Source organism: Notamacropus eugenii, chromosome 3 (assembly GCF_028372415.1).
Source record: "Notamacropus eugenii isolate mMacEug1 chromosome 3, mMacEug1.pri_v2, whole genome shotgun sequence".
Classification (NCBI taxonomy): domain Eukaryota; kingdom Metazoa; phylum Chordata; class Mammalia; order Diprotodontia; family Macropodidae; genus Notamacropus; species Notamacropus eugenii.
In genome coordinates this window covers 302,688,218-302,712,301 of record NC_092874.1, presented here as the reverse complement: position 1 = coordinate 302,712,301, position 24,084 = coordinate 302,688,218, and the positions used below count along the sequence as shown (strand labels likewise).

Sequence of the window (24,084 nt, the reverse complement as noted above, 5' to 3'; positions counted from 1 at the left end):
CTTCATTGGGAAGTAATAGCTGTTCCTGAACTAGAGACATTTGTTAAAAATAAACCTCTTTTTTTTGTGGTCCTGAGGTAGGCAAACGTCAGCAACAAACATGAATATTTACATACACAATGAAGAACAGAAAATGAACATGCATGAAGCCACGATTTTCTATTACGTACAGTTTGTTCTGGTGCTGTTGCTGTTCAGTTGTTTCAATTGCGTCTGACCCTTCATGACCCCATTTGGAGTTTTCTTGGCAGAGATACTGGAGTGGTTTGCCACTTATTTCCTTCTCCAGCTCACTCTACACATGAGGAACTAAAGCAAGCAAGGCTAAGAGATTTGCCCAGGGTCACACAGCTAGTAAGTGTCTGAGGCTGGATTTGAACTCAGAGATGAATCTTTCAGACTTCAGGCCTGATACTCTATCCACTGCACAACTAATTGTCCTTTCTTTGCTATTAGGGGCTTTCAAGCAGCAGATGAATTGTTACCAGACAGAGAAGTTATTGAGGGAATGCCTGGTTTGGCTTAAGTTGGACCTTAAGAGGTCCTTCCCATTTCTGAGCTTCTAAATCTGTGAGCTGGTTCAGTCTGTAGTATTGTTCACATTTCTAATGAATAATGTTAGTTAGCAATGCACATGGTTTGAAACAGCTTGGAATCATTGAAAGCAAGATTTACCAATTCAAACCAGACTAATCTCTTCCTCTCATTCAATTCTGAGTCCTTTTAAAATACGTTTACTGATGGACCAGTGTTTGGGCTAGGTGTCCCTCCAATTGCACTGCATTATCTAATCCATCCACTTGGTTTTTATATGTAGTGTGTGGTACTGAATTTTTCTGAGTGGCCATAGATTTCCTTTAGGAGTCTCTGAAGCATTCTAAGTCTCCACAAAATCAATGCAGTGTTACCTGCAAAACAGGACCTTTCAATCTACAGGGAATCCCTCCTCCATTTGGACTCATAATAGAATATCCTCTATATCAGATGAACATTTTTAGAAAATTTATATCTTCAAGATCAATGTTTTATCCACTAAAGGCCCTCCCACTTCTTACATTCTCTGTTCTAGGAAACTTCTCAGCTCTATGTTCTATAGACATTCTATGTTCTAAGGTCCCTTCTAGTTCTGATATTCCCTGTTCTAAGCTCCTTTCCAGATCACTCATTTTTCTGTTTTAAAGTCCCTCCCAGCTCTGACATTCCCATTCCAAGGTACATCTCAAGTCTTAATTTCTTTTAGGAGGGTCTCTCCCAATTATGACATTCCATAGTATAAAGTTCATCTCATCTGTGACATTCCATGTGCTAAATGCCCTCTATTCTGACAGTGTAGGTTCTAAGGGCCCCCAACAAAATATTTTCTACTTTTTAAGGCACTTCCCAGCCCCGACATCCTGCGCCTAACTACTATTGGTGCTGTTGTTATCTTGGGTTGTCTGAAACTAGGGAGAGTCTCCTTTGCTAGACTGTAATCTCCAAGAGGTGTGACCACCTCTCTTATAAAAACTTATTTTCACAGCACAGAGCTCTGAACACAACAGTCATCATCAGTGTTTATCGAATGGGACGCACTTGACCTCTGGTCCTGATGCGGGAGAGAAAGAGAAGGCTGATGGGAGTGCTCGAGGCTCTCCTCACCTGCGTGACTGTGAGTCAGACCCTTTCCACTTTGGGGGCCTCAGTTTCCTTATGGGGTTGACTAGATGATATCGAACATTTCATCCGGCTCTAATTCCTGCAATCTTGAGATCCAGAACAGGGTGGCAGGTTCAGGGTTAAGGGAAGGCGGGGCTCAGGGATGGGGTGGTTCCGGGGGCTGGGGCGGAGGAGGAGCCACGGGTGCATTACGTCACCTTCTCCTGAGCCCTGGTGCTGCGGGTGCAGGCTCCTCTCTGGGGCGCGGTGCTGTGTGTGTGTGTCTGTCTGTGTGTGTATGTCTGTGTGTGTGTGAGCGTCGTGGGGGGAAAAACCCGGCCAGCCCAGAGAGCTTCACTTGGTCCTCTGCCCCCGCATCCCCAGAGGAGGGGCCTCTGGCCAGCGAGCTCAGTCCCTCTGCGTGTCTGTCCATCTGTCCCCCGGAGCATCTAGACTTCGCTGGGGGAGGAAGCACGGGGGAGGGAGGGAGGGAGGGAGGGAAGGGGCTTGGGGACCAGCTGAGCATCCAGTCAGGGCTCCAACCAGCCGCAGGAGGCGGCGGCACGAGGAAAAGCTGGGGCCGAGGACCCAGGACCAAGGACAGCGGCATCCTCTGGCTCAGAGCAGCATCCTTCCCTTCATCCATCTGCAGGAGGGAGCGGCTGGGCCCCAGGGAGAGAGGAGCAGGGACCACATACGTACCAAGGACCTAGGACCAAGGACAGCGGCTTCCTCGGCCCCAGCACAGCCTCCTTCCTTCTATCTATCTCAGTTGAAGGAGAAGGGGAATCAGGAGAGTTAAGGGCCAGGGGCCACAAGCCAGGGCCAGCAACATCCTTCCAACTGAAGCTGCGGGAGCGGCGGTGAGGTAGGGAGTCAGGATGGCAGAGAGCGAGGCGGAGACCCCGAGCACCCCCGGCGAGTTCGAGAGCAAATACTTTGAACACCACGGTGTCCGACTGCCGCCTTTCTGCAGGGGGAAGATGGAGGAGATTGCCAATTTCCCAGTGAGGGACAGCGACGTCTGGATCGTGACCTACCCCAAGTCAGGTGGGAGCTTCACGCCTTCCCTCATCCAACCTCTGTGGGGTCATTTCTATTAAGAAGGGTCCCCTTCCCCCACTTCTCTCCCACATCTTCCTTCTTCGGACAGGGTGGGTGGGGCTGTGGGAGGACTTCGCTGCACCCAGCCTGGGGTGGGGCCAGAGGGGGATGGGGGATGGTTTGGGAGCTTGGGTGGGAGTGGGGAAGGGCAGCAGGTGGGAGAGAAGCTTACCTCCTGGCTCTCAAAGAAGTAGGTTCAAGGATTTCAAATAGAAAGGAATGTTAGGGGCCATCTGGTCCAATTCCTTGTTCTGCAAGGAAATTGGGGGTACTGAGTTCCAATTGGCCTAAGGGGTTGACCTAAGGTCACACAGGAACTAAGGGACTGAGCCAGGATTTGAACATACATCTTTTGACTCCAAATTCCAAGTTCTTCCCATGGCCAGGCTGTTTGTGGGAAGGAGTGGGGAGTGGTGTGTGTGTGTGTGTGTATGTGTGTGTGTAAAATTGAGGTGGAAGAGATATACATTTAACAGGTGCCTCTGACTACCCAAGACACTGGCAGGCCCTGGGCTTTCTTGCACTTTAGTTCAGGTCTTCCAAAAGCATAAATCCAGGCTGATCTGCGAAGGATTGGGTAGATACTTCAAATGCTGTGCAACAAAATCTCACTTGTTTAAAATGAGGGGACTGAGCTCCACTGTCTTGTAGGTCCCTTTCCAATTGCTCCGTTCTGTGAATGATAGGTTGGAAGTCAGGAGATCTGGGTTTTGGTTATGCTTTTGTTGTTAACTTGCTGTGTGACTTTGGGTGAGTCACTGCCCTTCTCCGGGTCCATTTATCCACCTGAAAAACTAATGTGTTGTAGCCGATGATCTCTAATGTCTCTTCCTTTCCTCACATTTTATTTGTAGGAAGGTCCTCAGCTCCACCTGGCAGGTTAAAAATTGGTTGGGATTTACTATTATGCCTTGTGTGGTTCAGCAATTTGAAAATTGTGTGTCAAATGAAGCCACCTAGGTAGGTCCAGGACTCTCTTCAACTGGTGCCTTCCTGGAATTTGGAAAGAATGAAGTATGATTCCCTCAACCCTTCTCAGAATTGAGGGGTCCAGTTCCATCCTTGATTTATTGGGTGACCTTGGGCAACTCACTTCAGCTCTCTTTCTACTTCACCTCCAACTGTACTGGAGAGGGGAGAGCTACTTGTTTGCAAATAGCTATGGGAATCTTCTGAGGAAAGGTCTAGTTAGAAATATGATAGAATCATCCATCTTCATCAGCCACTATATTCAAAGTGCTTACTGTGTGAGTTTTGTTCTGGTGAGTAGAAGGAAAATAAACAATAGGGAGGCATAGTGGGAAAGGACTTGGGGTCTAGGCTACATGACACCAGGATCTCAGTTTCTCTTTCTGTAAAATGAGCTATCTATACTATCTAATATTTCATTCAGACTACATGATTCTATGAAATATAAGATCTGGTTTCTGCCCTCAAAGGGCTTATAATGTAGTTGGGCAAAAAGAAGATATAGCATGAGAATAACAGATATGGAAAAGGATCCCAGGAGACCATGGGGGCTGCCTCTTCTATCTTGAGGTAGGTGAAAGGCAACATTATGCCAGGAAGCACTCTGTGACTTCCCCTCCAATGTCACCCGGTACTGGGTTTGCCCCTGTCCAATGTACTGATGTGGACAAGAAGTGCATTATAGTTATTGGGTGGAAGTCCTATCCTCCTACTCAACCATGAGCTTCACCAACGGCACGGAACCTATATCCTCTACATTGCATTTTCCCTAGCCTCTACACCTATAGGGCTCTGCACAGCACAGCACAGCGCACAGTAGGTGCTTAATGCTGATTTCCAGAATGAATAGTCCAAGGATGTCCCATGGGTGTTGTCCTGGACCCTTTCCCCCTGCCCTAAATTGCTCCAGATAATTCTACTTGTGAATTTTTTTTGTTGTCTGTTTTTTTAAAAAAATATTCTCCTTGATGATCACCAAGGACCAAAGTTCCATGTCCTTCCTACAGAGCAAGTGTTGAGCATGCACAATTCATCTGGTGGTTCTATAATGGGGCTCCACATAAGTCTTAAGCTTTCTTTCAATGAGTGGATTTTAAATAATTATTGTTTTTTTCCTTCCAAGGCTTCACCACCTTCCAAGAAAGTTAAACATACTTAAGGGGGCACAGATGTTTGGGTGTTTTGAATATCAACTTCTTTTGATTCTTTACTGTTTCTGTTATTTCATCCATGTGGGCATTTGCTTCAGTGATACAGACCACCCCTATCCAAGCCTGCCAATATTGTGTTTTGGTGATATCCTCCTGAAAATCCTATGGAGGGGGAGGGAAAAGGTCACCCAATAGACTGAGGAGGGCTCTTCTTCTAGTTTTAACCTTATTTTGGTCAAGGACTCTTTGGGAGAAACTTCTTAGGACAATGTTTTAAAAGAATTGAAGAGAATGCTCAATTTCAGTTAGAGCTTAATGAAAATAAAAATGTCATTTTTTTCCCACCCAACTTCAGGAACCCTATGAAATAAACTGATTTCTTACTTGTTAAATTTTATATATTTTTTATTAAATTCTTTAAATATTTCCTAATTACAAGAAACATCTTCTAAACAATTCTTTAAAAATTTTCACTTCCAAATTCTTTCCCTCCCTCCAACTCCACCCTCTTCCTTGGGAAGGCAAGCAATTTGACATTGATTATACATGTGAAGTTGTGCAAAACATATTTCCACATTAGCCATTTTGGAAAAAACTAAAACGAAAACGAAAAAGTATTAAAAAGTGCTTCAGTTTGCATTCAGAGTTCATCAGTTCTCTCTCAGGAGATGGATGGCATTTATCATCATGGGATCTTTGAAATTGTATCATTGTCTTCATCAGAGGAACTAAGTTTTTCACAGTTGATCTTCCCTACATTATCAATGTTTTCCTGGTTCTGATCACTTTCTTTTCCTTTTTGTTGTTGTTTAGTCATGTTCAACTCTTTGTGACCCCACTTGGGGTTTTCTTGGCAAGAACACTGGAGTGGTTTGCCATTTCCTTCTTCAGCTCATTTTACAGGTGAGGAAACTGAGACAAACAGGGTTAAGTGAATTGCTCAGGATCATATAGTTAGTGTCTGAGACTGGATTTGAACTCAGGTCTTCCTCACTCCAGGACCATGCTGTATCCACCGTTCCACCTAGTAAACCTCTCACTTATTTTCCATGACTTCATATAAGTCTTCCCAGGTTTCTCTGAGAGCCCCTTGCTCATCTTTTCTCGTATCACAATCATATACCACAACTTGTTCAGCCATTCCCCAATTGATGAGCATCCCTTCTATTTCCAATTCTTTGCTACCACAAAAAGTTGCTATCAAAATTTTTGTATATATGGATCTCCCTTTTTTTAAAAAAATCTTTTTGGAATTTAGACCTAGTAGTGGTATTTTGAGGTCAAGGGTATACACAATTTTATAGCTCTTTGGGTATAGTTCCAAATTGTTCTCCAGAATGACTGGACTAGTTCACAACTCCATCAACACTGCATTAGTGTCCCTCTTTTTCCAAATCCCCTCCCTGCCATCTTCCTTTTCTGTCATGTTTGTCATTCTGGTAGGTGCAAGATGGTGCCTCAGAGTAGTTTCAATTTGCATTTTTCTAAGCAATAGTGATTTAGAGTATTTTTTTTTTAATATGACTTGATAGCTTTGATTTTTTTTTATCTGAAATCTGCCTTGTTATATCCTTTGATCATTTATCAATCAGGGAATGACTCTTTTTTTTTTTTTTTTTTTTTTTTTACAAATTTGGCTCAGTTCCCCAGGTATTTGAGAAATGAGCTTTTATCAGAGAAACTTCCTGTAAAAATTTTCCCCCCAGTTTCCTTCTGGATTTTTTTTCTTCTAATTTTGGCTGCATTAGGTTTGTTTGTATAAAAGCCTTTTAATTTCACGTAATCAAAATCATCTGTTTTATTTCCTGTGACCCTCTTTATCTCATGTTTCATCATAAACTCTTTCCTTATCTACAGATCTGAAAGGTACATTTCCCCATGCTTCCCCAATTTACTTATGCTATCACCCTTTATGTCTAAATTATTTATCCAGCCTGACCTTATCTTGGTATGAGATGTGACCGACTCCCTGTTAAGAAGCCCTGTTCTATCTATGGTCAACTGATTGGCTGTCACTCACCATTGTCATCACTGTGCCTGTCTCTCCTAGCATGGCTCATTTTCCTGCCTTTCTTTTGCCTCTTCTGGCTGATATATTCTGATTTGCTGCTTACAATCTGCTGTAGGCTGGACAACTAAGAGCATCAAACTTGTTCCAAAAACGTGTAGGGTAAGATTAAATAGGCTTTGTGCTACATCATGAAGGTTTCTTCTTTGATTATGATGCATACACTTTAGTCAATGGACTTGGTGACCATGAGTTTCCAACTCCACTGTCCTTGAGCTACCCTGATCCCAAGCTAGAAGCAATCAACTTCCTTCTATCCATTTTCAAAACCCTTGGTTCTTATCTATCTTCTGGTACTTATTCTAACTGGTACTATAGTTCTTTCCCTCACCATACAGTCAACTCCTTGAGGGCAGGGGTCACATTTAACCTTGTGACTTGTTGCCAGAAGAACCAAGTGGCTCTGTCTTTGTTCATACTGGAGTCTCATAGACTTCAGTTCATATAGTGAGCCAGAGGTGGGGGTGTGTTGGTAAATAATTTAACAACGGGCTCTCTGAAAAGCATGACACACTTTTCAGTTTAATTAGCATTAATAACATCTCCATCACTTTATTAAGTTTAGACAATCAACCAGCAAAACAGCAAAGCAAGCCTTGATTTGTAGCCTTGTCTGGAAATTTAACAATTTTGCTTTTTCAAGCTAGCTCCATCGCATCTGTGGAGAGAAGGAACATGGCCCAGAGAAATCAGTCAAGGAGTGTCAACCAGTTTTCTAGGCTGGTTCTAGAACAGACAAGATGTTCAGACCCTGCCATTCAAGACTGTGGCACCAAGCAGGCCCAATGAGCCATAGCTAGTGCTAATAAGCATTTTTGAGAGAAGTCATGGCATAATAGAAGGATCATTGACTTAGTCAGGAGGTACTTTCATCTCAATCCTGCTTCTGATTGTTCCCAGTTGGGTGACTCTGGACTAGTCCCCTTACTTTGGGGAGCTTATATTTGCTTCTAAGTCTGGTAAGTAGAATAGTACTTATAGGACCTACCTCCTAAGATTGCTGTGGGGGAAAGTCCTTTGTAAACTGTGAAGCCCTGGAGAAATACAAGTTATTAAGTTAAATATTTCTTTTTATTAAATTAAATTAAATTTATTTTTTTAATGTTCTACAATCACTACCATAAAATTTAGATTTTAACTCCCCACACCTACCCCCCACCACCCCTCTCCCTCCCCAAGATGGCATACAATTCTATATAGGATCTACATATACTTTCCTATTGAATATGTTTTCACTAGAGTCATACTATGTAGATGAACTAAAATAAATGGAAGAAATCATATAGCAAATAAAAACATAATACACAAATGCACCCACACAAACATAATCTGCTACATTCTGCGAATGAATCCCATAGTTCTTTCTCTGGTGTAGAAGGCATTTTGCCTTAGAAAATCATTGGGATTTTTTTTTTAAGTTCTTGCGTTATTACAAAGTTCCAAGTCTACCAGAAAAAACTTTCGCACACTGTGGTTGTTGCTGTGCACAGAGTTCTCCTGGTTCTGCTCCTTTCACTCAGCATCAGATCATATAAGTCCTTCCAGGCCTCTCTGAAGTCTTCTTGTTCATCATTTCTTATGGAGCAATAGTACTCCATTACATTCATATACCATAATTTATCCAGTCATTCCCCAATTGATGGGCATCCCCTTGACTTCCAGTTTTTGTCAACTACAAAGAATGCTGCTATAAATATTTTTGTACATGTGGGACCCTTTCCCATTTTTATGATCTCTTGGGGATACAGTCCTAGTAGCAATATTGCTGGGTCAAAGGGTATGCACATTTTTGTAACCCTTTGGGCATAGTTCCAAACAGCTCTCCAGAATGGTTGGATGAGCTCCCAGCTCCACCAACAATGAATTAGTGTTCCAACTCTCCCACATCCTCTCCAACATTTATCATTTTCTTGTTCTGTCATGTTTGCCAATCTTATAGGTGTGATGTGTACCTCAGCGTTGTTTTGATTTGCATCTCTCTAATCAAAAGTGATTTAGAGCATTTTTTCATATGATTATAGATATCTTTAATTTCTTCCTCTGAAAATTTCCTGTTCATAACCTTTGACCATTTATCAATTGGGAAATGACTTGTATGGTTATACATTTGAATCAGTTCTCTATATATTCTAGAAATGAGGCCTTTATCCCAGAGATTAACTGTAAAAATTCTTTCCCAGTTTACTACATCCCTCCGAATTTTGGTTGCATTGGGTTTGGTTGTGCAAAAACTTTTCAGTTTAATGTAATCAAAATTATCCATCTTGCATTTCATAATGCTTTCTATCTCTTCTTTATTAAAAAATTCTTCCCTTCTCCATGAATCTGATAAATACACTATTCCTTGCTCCTCCAGTTTGTCTATGGTATCAATCTTTATACCTAGATCATGGACCCATTTGGATTTTATTCTTATGTATGGTGTCAGGCATGGGTCTATGCCTAGTTTCCACCACAGTATTACCCAGTTTTCCCAGCAATTTTTGTTGAACAGTGAGTTCTTATCCCAGAAGCTGGGGTCCTTGGGTTTATCAAACAGGAGGTTACTATATTACTTGCCTATTGTGTCTTGAGTGCCAAGTGTATTCTACTTGTCTACCTTTATGTATCTTAGCCAATACCAAGTGGTTCTGATAATTGTTGCTGTATAGTACAATTTGAGATCTGGTAGCGCTAGGCCACCTTCCCTAGCATTTCTTTTCATTCGTCCCTTTGATATTCTGGACCTTTTGTTCTTCCAGATGAATTTTGATATTATTTTATCCGGCTCTAGAAAATAATTATCTGATAATTTAATTGGTATAGCACTAAATAAGTAAATTAATTTAGGTAGAATTGTCATTTTTATTATATTAGCTCGGCCTACCCATGAGCAACTGATGTTTTTCCACTTACTTAAATCTGACTTTATTTGTGCAAGAAGTGTCTTGTAATTGTGTTCATATAGTCCCTGGGTTTATTTAGGCAGGTAAACTCCTAAGTATTTTATAGTGTCTACCCTAGCTTTAAATGGGATTTCTCTTTCTATCTCTTGCTGTTGGACTTTGTTGCTAATATATAGGAATGCAGAAGATTTGTGCAGGATTATTTTGTAACCTGCAACTTTGCCAAAGTTGTTTATTATTTCAAGTAGTTATTTACTTGAGTCTCTGGGATTCTCTAAGTAGATCATCATATCATCTGCAGAGTGATAACTTAGTTTCTTCTTTGCCTGTGCTTATTCCATCAATTTCTTTATCTTGTCTAATTGGTACAGCTAACATTTCTAGTACCATATTGAATACTAGTGGTGATAATGGACATCCTTGTTTCACCCCTGATCTTACTGAAAATTCATCTAGCTTATCCCCATTGCATATAATGCTTGCTGAAGGTTTTAGGTAGACACTGCTTATTATTTTATGGAAAGTTCCCTTTATTCCTATGTTCTCTAGTGTTTTTAATAGGAATGGGTGTTGTATTTTGTTGAAAGCTTTTTCTGCATCTATTGAGATAATCATGTGGTTTTTGTTAGTTTTGTTGTTGATATGATCGATAATGTTAATAGTTTTCCTAGTATTGAACCAGTCCTGCATTCCTGATATGAATCCTACCTGATCATAATGTACTATTCTCATGATAAGATGCTGTATTCATTTTGCTAAAATCTTATTTAAAATTTCTGCATCTATATTCATTAGAGAAATTGGTTTATAATTTTCTTTCTCTCTTTTGTCTCTTCCTGGTTTAGGTATCAAAATCATATTTGTATCATAGAAAGAATTTGGGAGGACTCCTTCTTCCCCAATTTTCAAAAATAGTCTATGTAGTATTGGAATTAACTGTTCTTTAAATGTTTGATAGAACTCACTTGTGAATCCATCTGGCCCTGAAGATTTTTTCCTAGGGAGTTCAGTGATGGCTTGTTCAATTTCTTTTTCTGAGATGGGGTTGTTTAAGTATTCATAAGTTAAATACTTCTTTAAAGACAAGGATGTATAAAATATCCTTCTTCTCCAGCAGCATGTTACCTAGTTAGGAAGACATATTGAGTAATAACCTTTGAAAGGATATCCAACAGATATTATCATGTCCATTTCACAGATGGAGAAAGTAGGAACCAGAGAAGTCACATACACAAAGTTATACATAGCTAGTAAGTGTGAGACACAAGATTTGAATTCAGCTCATGTGACCTCCAGACCAATGCTTTTTTTATTTTTCAACATTCACTTTTATAAGATTTTGAGTTCCAATTTTTTCCCCTCCTTCCCCAAGACGGTATGCAATCGCCAGTGCTATTTGGATCATGGGCCTCAAAGGCCTTTGAAATCAAAGAATCCCAAATCTGGAAGGGTCTTTGAAAACCCATTCAGCCACTCTCCTACCTTAATGCTGCTTGTCCCTAAGTCATCCCACATGATTGGGAATCTGCTGAAAGAAACAGCCTGTGGATACGGAGGGGTAGCATTCACAGATCTTCACGATGGTCTCCTTCAGATGGAAACCAAGCTTTTTCCTTCTGCAGATAGGGACTGAGGGCAGGAATACAGTAATGAGAGCGCAGCATTCTACTTCTGATTATAATCTACATTAATGACTAGAAATGACATCCTAATCCCCTCACCAGCCACGCTCCCATCTCTGTCTGTGCATCATTTAGAGCCCAGCTGCTGTGAGCACATATTCATGGGGATGACACACATATACCTCGAGGGATCAGCACTTTATTCATTTATTCTCTCTTCCATACATTCAACAAACATTCATTAGTCACTTACTGTGTGCCAGGGACTGCATTAGTCATTAAAGTGGGAATGTGAAGATGAAAAGGCATCAGTCCCAGCCTCCAAGGAGCTCAGTTCTCCTTGGGTGGGCACAGTATGTACACAGAAAAGCAAATACAAAGTATCTGATTATATTACTTTGACATATGGAAACCCATTTACACAAGGTCTCTCATTTGTTCTTCCCAGTAACCCAAAAGGGATGCACTAATCTTATACCCATTTTACTTATGCAGAACTGAGGCAAAGCAACTTGCCCAGATCTGCAGTTAGTAAGGCTAGATTAGAACTCACCTTCCTGATTCCAGACCAAGTGCCACTAAACTGCCTCTATTTACCAAGTAATTGGAGGAGGAGGAGGATGGCACTAGCAACTAGAAGGAACAGGAAAGGCCCTGAAAGAAGTGAGTATGGAGGGCACTCCATACCTTGTGGGGGGCGGGGAATGGGGAACCTGGGCAAAGGCAGGGAGATAGGAGACGAACTATGCCAGGTACGTTAAGAAGGTCAGTTTTCCTGAAGAAGAATGTACAAGGGGATGGAGTCAGATTGTGGGGGGCATCAAAGCAGGCGAAGTCTTGGGAGCTGAGGCCTATGGGCAGGGGTTGCAGCTGCTGCTCCTTCCTGTGAAGGGTGGGGCACCCACTTAGGTGCCAACCAGACTTATAGGAGACCTTTTGGTGGACTCCATTGTGCTGATTGCCTCAAGGCCTGAAGTCCTCCAGAGCCTCCAAAATGAGATCTATAATCTCTCAAAAGGGCTGGGGAACCTCCAGACTCGAGGTCACATGTGGTCCTGTAGGGCCTCAGGTGCAGCCTTTTGACTAAATCCAAACTTCACAGAACAAAGTTATGAAAGATCTTTTTAAAAAACATTTTTATTTTGTTAAATATTTGTTACATTAAACTTTTTAACATTCATTTTAAAAAATTCTGAGTTCTAAATTTTCTCCCTCTTTCCCATCCCTCTCTTACTTGAGAAAGCAAGGAATACAATATTGATTATACATGTAAAATCATGCAAAGCACACTTCCATGTCAGCCATGTTGCAAAAGGAAACACACAAAAAAAACCCAAGGAAAAAAAGCAGAAGAAATCATGCTTCAATGTGCATTCAGAGCTCCTCAGTTCTCCCTGGCGGTTCATAGCATTCTTCATTATTAGTCCTTCAGAACTGTCTTGGATCATTGCCTGGGTCAGAGTAGCTAAGTCTTTCACAGCTCATCATTGTTTCTGTTATTGTGTATGGTGTTCTCCTGGTTCTGCTCATTTCATTTTGCATCCGTTCATGTAGAGATGGTTTATTATGAAACCATTCTGCTTGTCATTTCAAGAGTATTCCGTTACAATCATATAGCACAACTTGTCCAGCCATTCCCCAGTCAATGGGCATCTGTTCAATTTCCAATTTTTTGCCACCACAAAAAGAGTTATCAATATTTTTGTACATATAGATCCTTTTCCCTTTTCTTTGATTTCTTTGGGATACAGACCTAGCATTAGTGGTATTGCTGGGTTAAGGAGCACTCACAGTTTTACAGCCCGATGGGCGTAGTTCCAGATTGTTCTCCAGAATGGTTGAATCAGTGTACAACTCCACCAAGGGTGCATTAATGTCCCAGCTTTTCCACTTCTGGTCCATCATTTGTCATTTTCCTTTTCTGTCATGTTAGCCAATTTGATAGGTATGAGGTGTTGCCTCAAGGTTGTTTTAATTTGCATTTCTCTAATCAACAGTAATTTAGAGCTTACTTTTCTCTGGATTGCCAAATCCAATGGCTTTTTCTAAGTCCTCATTCTTCTCGACCTCATTGTGGCCTCTGACACAGTCACTTTCTCCTCCTTGACAGTCTCTGCTCTCTCTCCTGGATCTCCTTCTCCCTATGGACCAGCTTCCTCTCAGTTTCCTTTGCTGAATTTTCCTCCAAATCATGCCCTCTTACCATAGGTGTCCCTCAGGTTTCTGTCCTGGGTCTTCTCTTCTCTCTCCATACTACACTTAGTGATCTCATGAACTCCCATGGATTTAATTACCATCTCTGCTGATAATTCTCAAATCTATTTATCCTGCCTCACTCCAAACTCTCTGCTGACCTTCATTCTCTTCTCCAGCTGCCTTTCAGATACAACACACACTCTTCTCTCCACTTCCACTGCTCTGGTACAAACCCCCTTCACTTCATGCCTGTATTATTGGAATAGGCTGTTGAGAGGTGGGATCTGACTGCCTCAAGTCTCTCCCGGATCTGGTCCATCTTTCATTCCCAACTCCTCTTAATTCTAGTACCTTCCCTCTCAGCTATTTCCTATTTGTTCTGTGTATAGCCTGTCTGTATGTATTTATTTGCTTATTATTAATATCCCTATAAAATTGGGAACTCCTTGAGAGCAGGGTCTGTCTTCTGCCTCTCAATGTATCCCCAGAGCTTGGCACAGTGCGTGGTACATAGTAGGAGTTTAATAAGTGTTTATTGACTGACCATATATCTTGGATTATATACATAGCTGTTTTCCTAAATAGAGTGTAAGCTCCTTTAGGGCTGGGACTGAGTGTTTTTTTAAATTCTTTGTGTCTCCCGGGCTCAGCCCACAGCTTGGCACAAAACAAGCACTTAATAAATGCTTGTGGATTGACTGAGTAGATGAATGGAGATTGCAACGAATCTGTGCCTGCCCATCCTGTGAGACTTGATCATGTCCTCCCATAACTTCACCATGAGGGTCCCCCAAGGCTGGAGACCTTTCTTCATTTTTCTTGGTGTCACAAGCGTACCGCAGAGCACTTGGATTCCCCTGGTCATCCCTTGCCCTTGTTACATGACCAGTCTTTTTTCTCTTCCCATCATACATTTCCCTGATAGCATCCTTTTAGCCTGTTCTTTGGAGTTCCTGACTGGTCATTTGTTTCAGCTTCTTCACTCCCTCTGCCCTTGGTGTGACCCTCTTTTTCATTTCTTTGGAGACTGTTGCATCCCATGTCTCATTAACAGACAGAAACACTAGGAAAATGCTGGTGTGAGCAAGATAAGCTCTTGCATCCAGGTGTTTAAAAGATGGGCTTTTGTGGCAGTGGTCAGTCTGGGTTATGGACAGTGATTTCCTAAATGGGATCCATCCTAGTCATCTCCTCCCATTCAGTCCCGGGCTCAGCTGGGTAACCATTTACAGGGGTCAGCTATGTTATTCAAGAGGGGATGTAGCTTAATGTATTGGAAAGAGCCTTGCACTGGCCACTGGGAAGCTTGGGTTAGAATCTCTGTTCTAACAACAGCTGAGATTCTAATGGTGGAATTTCCAGCTCCAGAAAGGGAGAGCTTTTTTGGGGACTGCTACTGCAGTCCATATTAGTCTCTCCCTCTTTGAAGTCCTTCAGCACTCAGGGTCTAGAGCATACTTGCTGAGTGTTCTATAGATCCTTCCCCATTAATAATAATCATTAACATCTCAGGTTTATAAAGCTCTTCAACGTCTTCAGATCCTTTTAAGTACATATACCTGATCTTTACAACAACCTTGTGGGTTAGGTGCTGTTATTATCACTCTCATTTTACAGATGAGGAAACTGAGGCTGTAAACAGTTACATGACTTACCTAGAAGCAGTCAAAAAGAATTTATTAAGTACCTACTATATTGCAAACACTGTGCCAAGCACAGGGTATACAAAAAGAGGCATAAGTGCTTGTCCTCAAGGATTTTACAATCTAATGGGGAAAACAATAAATGAACAAATGTATGCAAAAAAGGATAAATAATAAATCATTAAAAGAGGGAAAGCACTAGAATGAAAAGACATTGAGTTAGGTACATCTAAGTGTCTGTAACAAGATCTGAAAGTAGATCCTTCCAACCCCAAGTCCAGGGCTCTATCCACTAGACTGTCTTTATTCACTTTAAAGGCCAGATTCTCTACATGCTCCCATCTTAGAGATGAGACTGTACTAATTGCACCAAGCCGAGGAATCAATCAACATTTATGAAGTCCCAATGGCTAGACGGGCACTAGGGATACAACCTTCCTGTTTGCAAGACACGAGAGTAACCCTTTCAAAGCGGGGTTTTGTGAGTGAGCCCTGAATCCCACAAGGGAAGCGTGAGTATCAGACAGGGACTTCAAGCTTGCCTCTCGGAAAGGGGGGATGGGCAGGAGAGGGTGGCAACCAGCCAACAGAGTCCCTAACAATGGGTCCTTAGGCAATCCTTTGTTTGTGAAGGAACTGGATCCCTCCTTTTTCTTAAAGTCGTGGGCTGTCTGACCTGGGAGGAGCCTTAGGGATCCTTCCATTTAATTTCCTCTTCTTCCAGAGCTCAGAGATGAGTGGGGACTTGTCCCAATCCACAGGCTTAGTGCTAGAAACCCTTATCTCCAGACTCCAAGTCCTTCCCTCTTCCTAAGAGGGGCTATTTTCTAAATCATCAGCCTCATCTCAAGAAAAGAAAGAACTGAAATTCTAGAATCAATTCAGACTTTTTTTCCCATTCAGCATCTCTGGTAGAACATTTGCCCAGGGCAGGGTGTGGGCATGGGGCAGATTTTGTGAAGCAGGTCAAATGACTGAATGCCCAGAATATAAAAGACTGGATTTCCATAGGGTCAGGAGGAACAGGTTGTGTGGAGAATCCCAGCTGTTCCTTTTCCTCCTTGTACACTCCTCCCTGCTGAGGAAATTGTGCAAAGTACAGCTTAATCTAAACTGCCATGGCTGTCTTGGATCTGGGAGGTTCACTCTCAAATTCTGGAGCCATATGAGGCTTTTCAAATTTCATGGTTTTGTGTTTTACCTCATCCTCCCCACCCCAATTAAAAACATATTGATGAGCTCCCAGGGAAAGGGCTGAACATGTAATGTTACATAGAAACAAACTGAGAATACATTAAATATTATTTTATCATAATATTACTATTAATCACTTGAAAAATCTTCAACTTCATTAATAGTCAAAGAGATGCAAATTAAAATAACTTTAAGGTTCTACATCACACCCATTAAATGGACAAAAATAATTAAATGTAAAAGAATTTAATGCTGGCTGGATTGTAGAGGAATGGACACGCTTGTTCATTGATGGTGGAACTGCAAATTCACAGGACCTTTCTAGGCAACATTTGGCCAGAACACAAAGTTACAAAAGGAGTCAAATCCTTTGTCTCAATGATTCTGTTCTTGGGAATAAACCCAGAGAGTGTTATTAAAAACGATAATAGAAACCAGCTTTGCTCAGAGATTTTGCATCATTTTTCAGCGGACAACATTCTATGTCCTTGCACAAAATATTCACTAGGAGAGTGCAGAAATGCATTGCATACTTATGTACAGAATATGATGATGCAGTGAAGGTTGGTAAGTCATGCAGAATGAAAAGTCAGCCCCAGAAGAGGGGAATGCATGCTAAGATCATCCAATGGAAAGGGATGAGAATGAAGAGACTCTTGTTTTTATGTCACCCACAGTTCCCTCTCTATCTCCTTCCTGGAGTGCTGGCCTTTATAGTGAAGAATAAAAGTGAGGAAGAAACATCAGTCCAGCAAGACTAACACATCCACTGTGTCTGATGCTGTATTCAGTGTCCCATACCTGAGCTCCCCCACTTCTGCAAAACATTTCTTTTGGGGGAAGGGGTAAAGTCATTGTAAGGTGTTTTATCTCCAGAGTTCCAATGCCTTCTAGCCTTCAGATCTGTTAGATTCCAGGGGTTTTTGTCTTGGAGTTCCACATACTAACAACCCATGTGACCTTGGGCAAATCACTTATCCTCCAAGGCCCTCAGTTTCCTTATCTGTAAAATGAGGACATGCAATTGATTGGTTTCAAAAGTCTCTCACAGTGGGGTTAGAATCTGGGGTTAGAACCCAGATCAGGGGTTCTAACCTTTGTTTGTGGCATGGGCCCCTTTGGAAGTCTGCTAAAGCCTATGAAACCTTTCTCAAAATTGTGTTTTTAAATGCACAAAATAAAATACATAGGATTACAAAGAAAACCATAGGCTGAAATAGGCTGAAATACTGTTATCAAAATACTTTAAAATCATGAACCCCAGTTTAATAATAATAGATAGAATTTAAGTGGTGCTTTAAGGTTTGCAAACATCTCATTTTGCCCTCACAAAAACCCTAGGACATAGGTATAATTTGTATCCCCATTTTACAGATGAGAAAAGTGAGGCATGCAGTGCTTAAGTGATTTGCCCAGGGTAACCCAGATAGTAAATGTCTGGGGCTAGATTTGAACTTGTCTTCTTAATTCCAGGTCTGATGCTCCATCCACTACCACTTGGCTACCCTAGGGTGGAAACCCCTTCTCTAGATGTCTGATGATGCAACCCTGTGGATTCCTGATAGCCCCAGAATTCTGATGAACTCCACTGCTTTGTCCCAGAGTTAGACCCAAAGTTCCAAATGTCGCCTTCCCTAGAATCTTGATGGCTTCCCATCTTGCATTCCAGTGGGGTTTGGATAGAGCCTACCATTGGAGTGGAGACTGGAACCTCCAACATCCTTAATGCCTAATCTCTAGCTATTGATTTTTGGCCTTTGTGGGGCTCAGCAAGGCTGCTCCCCTATCTCACTGCCATCTGACTGAAGCATGTTTGGCTCCTCTTATCTACCCAGCAAGGTGGCTCCTAGCACGACCGCCCTCCTGCGCTTCTATTTTTAAACCCAGCCTTCTCTCAATATCAAATTGGATTTGCTGTGGCAATTAGACTGCCTTGCATCTGCAGAGTCACAATTATGAAAGTCAAGCCCCCTCTCTGGGGTTGGGCTGCTCCTTAATGAGAAGGAGGGTGTGAACAGGGAGTGGAGGAGGTGCCTTCCCTCTCAGCCACCTGTCCTTGTTCAGACCTTTGGTTTGACCTGGGGCCTCCTCCTTTTCCAACCCTGTTCATTCAGGGGCCTAAATAGACTCTCATCTTCCTGCTGAGTCCAGGAAGGCATTAAGCCATTCAGAGAAGGGACCATAAATCTTTCAGGTTCACTGGAACTCTAGCAGTCTGAAAGGGGTCTCGCTCATGAGGAGGCTGTGCAGGAAAGAAGGCTTGCCCAAACGTGTGCCTGAGCAGGAATCCCCTTGGCAGACTCAAGTGATCATTCAGACAGACTGTCTCAAGATCCCCATGGATCTCATTTCAAATTCTAGCTCTTCCTCTTGCTGCTTAAGTGACATCTTCTATTTGACCCTTTGTAACCTAGCCCAGACAGCCCTTTCCAACCTTGTTAAATGCTACTTCCCTTACTACAACTACAAATGTGTGATCTGGTCAAACTGGCTTTTCTCTTGTTCCTCATACATGTTCCATCTCCCACTTCCACACATTTGCACTGGCTCTCCCCTTCGCCAGGAATGCACTCTCTCATTGCCCCTACCTCTTAGAATCCCATTTCCTTCAAAAACAGTTTAAGCCCCACATTGTACATAGCCATCCCTGATTGCCCTAACTGCTAGAACTAGAACTACCTTTTAAAAAGTCGCCCAGCTCCTTTTTATAGACCTAAACACGGACATGTTTATTCCCCTGAAAGACCTTTGACTCCTAGAGGTAAAGACTGTTTCATTCTTATCTTTGTACCCTGGTTCATATGGCTGGCACAAAATAGGTGCTTAATAAACACCTGTTGGTCAGCTGACTGGTTGGCCTCAGGGAAGTCCCTGAGCTTCCTCTGGAGAGTGAAGGAATCAGAGCCAAGGATCTCTAAGGCTCCTTCCAGCTAGAAATTGGATGATTTCCTCAGTTGTCTGGGTGCTCTCCACTCCTGTGATGACTGTTTTTATTCAGTACACGCAGTGTGCAGAGGCATTTCTCCCAGTAAGCTCCTTGAGGGCAGGGACTTTCGTCGCTGTCTTTGTATCTCGCTTCACAAATGTTTGTTAGACCAATGAAATTAAAATGGAAGGTTCTCTGTTGAACAGCTCCCTCCCCTCGGACACTTTGTATGGATTCACTGCTGAAGGCAGGTTGTTTTTCCTCATTTCCCTGCACAACATTTGCATGTCACAGGTGCTTCCTGTATGATCTGTACCCTGACCAAGCTGCCCTTCTGACTCCTCCTCACCCAGGCACATGATGTCCCAATAGAACATAAGCTGCTTGAAGGCAGAGATGATTTCTGTCTTTGCACTTCCAGTGCATTGCACTGTAGCAGAACCTCAACGTCCATAGTGATGGAGAGATTACTGAATTTTATATGAACTATCCAGAGACAGGGCCATGGGGGCTTTAAATTCAATTTGGCAAAGCACAGCACCCTTTGCATGGCAGCTTCTGGACCCACAACTGTTCTCCCCTTTAGTCAAGAGAGGGGTGGCAAACCTTTTTTGGACTGACAAGATCAGCTCAGCCACACAGCAAAGGTTAGAACCACCAAATCTCAAGCCAGGGAGGATCTTGAGGACATCCTAGTCCAGGCCTTGCCTGAGCAGAAATCCCTTTGCAGCATTCCAAAAGAGTGGTCATCAGCTGACCAGTCAACAATGCACCTACTTTGTGCCAGGCAATTTGTTGGGCAATGGAGATACAAAGACAAAGGAGAAATGGCTCCTGTCCTCAAGGACCTTACATTCTACTGAGGGAGTCCACACACTCATGAATACATGAATATGTGTACAAACATGCATATACATGCACATGCATGTAATATAGACGTGAGTGTATACACAGAATCGCCACAAGGTAATTGGGGGAGGGGCTGAGGAGAGGCTTTATCTATGTCAAAGGTGGCACTTGAGCTAAGTTTTGGAGAAAATTAGGGATTCTATGAGGAGACAGGGCATGACAACATGAGGGCAAGACAGTTCAAAGACACAGGAACAAGAGTTGGGATGCTATGTAAAAAGAACAGTGAGAAGACTGGTTTACTAGGCCCTAGTACATGAAGAAGAGTATGTGGAATGAGTCTGGAAATACAATTTGGGGCCAGGTTGTGAGAGCTTTAAATTCTAAGCAAAGGGGTTTATTTGTATTTGAGCCTAGAGGTAATAGCGAACCATTGGAGTTTATAGAGTGTGGAGTGGGGGAAGATGACACAGTTAGGAAAATCACTTTGGAGGAAACTGAAATATATTTTAACAATCCCTTTGGTTTCTGTGTGGCAGTTGTAACCTGAATACCCATGGGGACTCAGATGGCTCTTGTTGCAGAAATCAATCAGAGAGGCTAGTGGACCCCTCCTAGCCTATGGTTCACATTTTCCCTACCTGTGCTTACTAGGATGATGCCAACTGTCTTGGGGACCCACATAATCGTAGACCCTAGAGTCCCAGAGCTGGGAGGGATGTTGGAGGTCATCAACCCTGGAAGGGACAAGACCAAGGCAAAAAACGTGTTATGTGGTCAGGAGTAGCCATCAGGCCAAGGGAGTAAGTAGGGCAAGATTTGGGGGTGGCCACAACCCAGATAGAAAATCCTTGCCAAGTGTCTTGGTAGTGGTTAGATTCCAAAGTGAAATGAACTTTGGCCCCACAGGCAGGAAGCAGCCCTGGCATGGTAGTTCTGATCTGTGGGGATGGTGGCATCTGCTCAGATACAAGCAAAAGAGCTCACCAGTGTTATCTCTGGGCTTCCGCTTCCTGAGTCTCAGAGATGCTTCTAATTTATCCTTGGGCCCATCAGGAAGTAACTGAGAATACACAACCACTCAGGTGCCTTTGCTTCCTCCATAACTACAGCCACACTTCAGGGATCCACCCTTGGATGCAGAGGAGTGGGGATGAGTGTTTTCACCTCCCAGGTTTCACAAGGCATGAGTTAAGTCAGGCCAAAGCCTGCATGTGAATCCTGGACCTGACCTTTCTCTAGTTGTGTGACCTATAAACCTCGATTTCCTCATCTATAAAATTAGGGCTCCTTGTTCCTGCATGACCTTTCCTACCAGGATATTAGGAGAAAAATATTTTGCAAAACAAATTCCTTTTGTATATGGTTTGGATCAGATGGTCTCTGAGGTCCCCTCCAACTCTACAATTTTGTGAATTTATTAGTACTGTGAAATCAGCCTGGAAAGAAAGGGTAGCAGTCAATTGTGGAGGTGTTTAAATGACCAACAGAGCTGTTGGTAACAAATCTTAGAGGTAATGGACAGTGGCTGAAACTTCCTCATGGTGGCCTGTGCTTTAGAGGTATCAGTGTGGCAGCATGTGAAGGAAGAGTGGAAGAGGGGAGGTGGACTGACCAATTAGGATTCTATTGAAGTAATTCATGTGGCACTGAACTAGGATGGTGGCCCTGTGAGTGACGAGAAGGGGATGGATGTGAGAGAGGTTGTAGTCATCAAGATTTGGGAATTGAGGGTGAGGGAGAGTGACGAGCTAGGGATGACTTCAAGGTTTTGACCTTGGGTTACTGGACGGTGCCATCCCAGAAATGGGAGAATATAGAGGGGGTGGGGAGTGAAAGGGGCAAAATGACATGGAGTTTGATGGAGATAATGAGAATGACATAAAGTACTTTTGGCTCAGACTCTAGAAGTTCTTGAACTGGAATATTGTGGAATGACTTCACAACAAGTAGATGAGCCAAGCCTTGAAAGGTAGGTAGGACTTAGGTCCAAACGAGAGGGGTGGGCATTCCAGGCTGGAATGATTCAGAAAACTGGTTCTCCTCCAACCTTCAAGGGCAGAAATAGAAGCAAAAAGAGGCAGTGACATGTGGTGGGAAAAGCTCTGAACTTGGAGTCACAGGACCTGAGTTTGAATCCTGACTTGGCTCCTTACCATCTGTAACAAGTTATTTCCCCCTCTGAACATCGGCTTCCTCATTTATAAAATGAGGAGATTGGACCACCTGAATTCTAAGCTCCCTCCTAGCTCCAGAGTGGAAGATTGGGGCTCAGGAACTGGAATTACTTCCTCCAAATAAGAGCTCTCCCCAAATAAAATGGTCTCCCCTAGGAGGTCAAGCAGAGGCTGGATGCTCCCTTCTTAGGCGAGTGGGCACAGGGCTCCTGTCCAGCCTATACTCAAACCCAATCCAAGTCCAGGAGCAAGCTGCCCAGCAGACAGATCATTCTGTGAGAAAGACACTTTGGTGGTTCAGGGTCTGCACAGGCTGCAGGGGGAGGGAGGGAGGTGGTTCTGGGTGCATAGAGCATTTCTATCCCACCCGCCTCCCAGGACTCCGAAGGGAATGCCCTGCAGAGGGGCTGGGAGCCCAAACCACTAGTTCAGGATTCTACAGGAAAGCGCTAGTCTTTCCTAGGAGGACACTCCCAGGAGCCCCAACAAGGGGAAGCCTCAGTGTAAGTGTTTGAGGACTGAGGTGTTCTGTGAAGATGAGGCTGCCATGAGTATGCCTCACATAACACACATGATCTCATCAGATCCTCAAAACCTCAGGGGAAGGGGCTGGAGATAAAAAAAATCTCCATTTTATTAGGTGAGGAAATAGAGGAGAAGCAAGGATTGTTTTGTCCAATCAGTCTTCATGGATTTGAGCACCTGTGATATGGAGGACTATGCTGGGTATGGGGGCTAGAAAGACAAAAATCAAAGAAGGAATATAGTTTTTGTGAAATGTCATTGATCAGGGAACTTGAGGGCCTAAGTCTTCGGAACAAGGGTCTGGATGCCACTCAACACACAGAAGAATCCGTCTTCACTCTCTTCTGCAGACATGCATCCCTCTTGGTGGCTGAAGGTCTGCCATCGATGGGCCTGCTTTGAGTGTCCATTAAGGAGAGGTGATGTGCACACTGGGCTTTTATGGGTTTCTTCAGAGTTATTTTTGGTTTCCTCCCAACGGATTCCCAGGCTTGCTTGAGCCATCCTGGGAGTGGAGCTTCTGGCACAATGAGAAAGTCATGGAATTGTAGGGTCTTGGATTTGAGAGGGACTTCTGAGGTCAGAAGGGTCATGGGGTGAGCTAAGAGGGATTCTGGACATCACTTCACCTTCTAGAGGCAGAAGCTAAGTGAAGAGCTCTGTGCAAGGTCACCCAGTGAGCTAGTGGGGAGCAGGGCCTGAAGGTCAGGTTTGCTCACTCCCCAGGAGGACTCACTTTTCACTATGCTGCTTTGGGGGGGCAACCTTTAGCCTGGATTTCCAAAGGTGGCATTTGATATAATTCCAAGTGGACCTCAAGTAGCTGAGGTACAGGGCATTTAAGGAGCTAGGGAGAACAAGAACTGCATTTACCATATGACTTTGCCCTGGCTCAGAAGCAAACTCCAAGGTCTTTCCTGAGCAAGAAGGTAGAAAAAAGGCCTGTTTTTCCATCTTCTGAGCATCTTCCAAGAACCTTGCAAATGTCAGTCTCATTCTTGTGCTTGTTAGCCACGCCCCATCCCACAACTTTCTTCTCACTTCCTTATTTCTGCCGAGAGGACTCCTATCCTTATAGGGTCACAGCCTTGGGGTCATCCTGGAATCTTCCTCCCCTTCATCACCCATAGTCAAATGGTT

General features: G+C 43.1%; 1 protein-coding gene across 1 annotated transcript in view; it reads left to right on the top strand.

Moving 5' to 3' along the window:
* The first annotated feature begins 2,203 nt into the window (after positions 1-2,203).
* The window catches only part of SULT4A1 (sulfotransferase family 4A member 1), a 44,758-nt gene continuing 22,877 nt past the window's right edge, over positions 2,204-24,084 (top strand). The window contains exon 1 of the mRNA XM_072596369.1: positions 2,204-2,685. Within this exon, the coding sequence (XP_072452470.1) occupies positions 2,517-2,685 (169 nt within the window). The 5' untranslated portion in view covers positions 2,204-2,516. The remainder of the gene's footprint in view (positions 2,686-24,084) is intronic.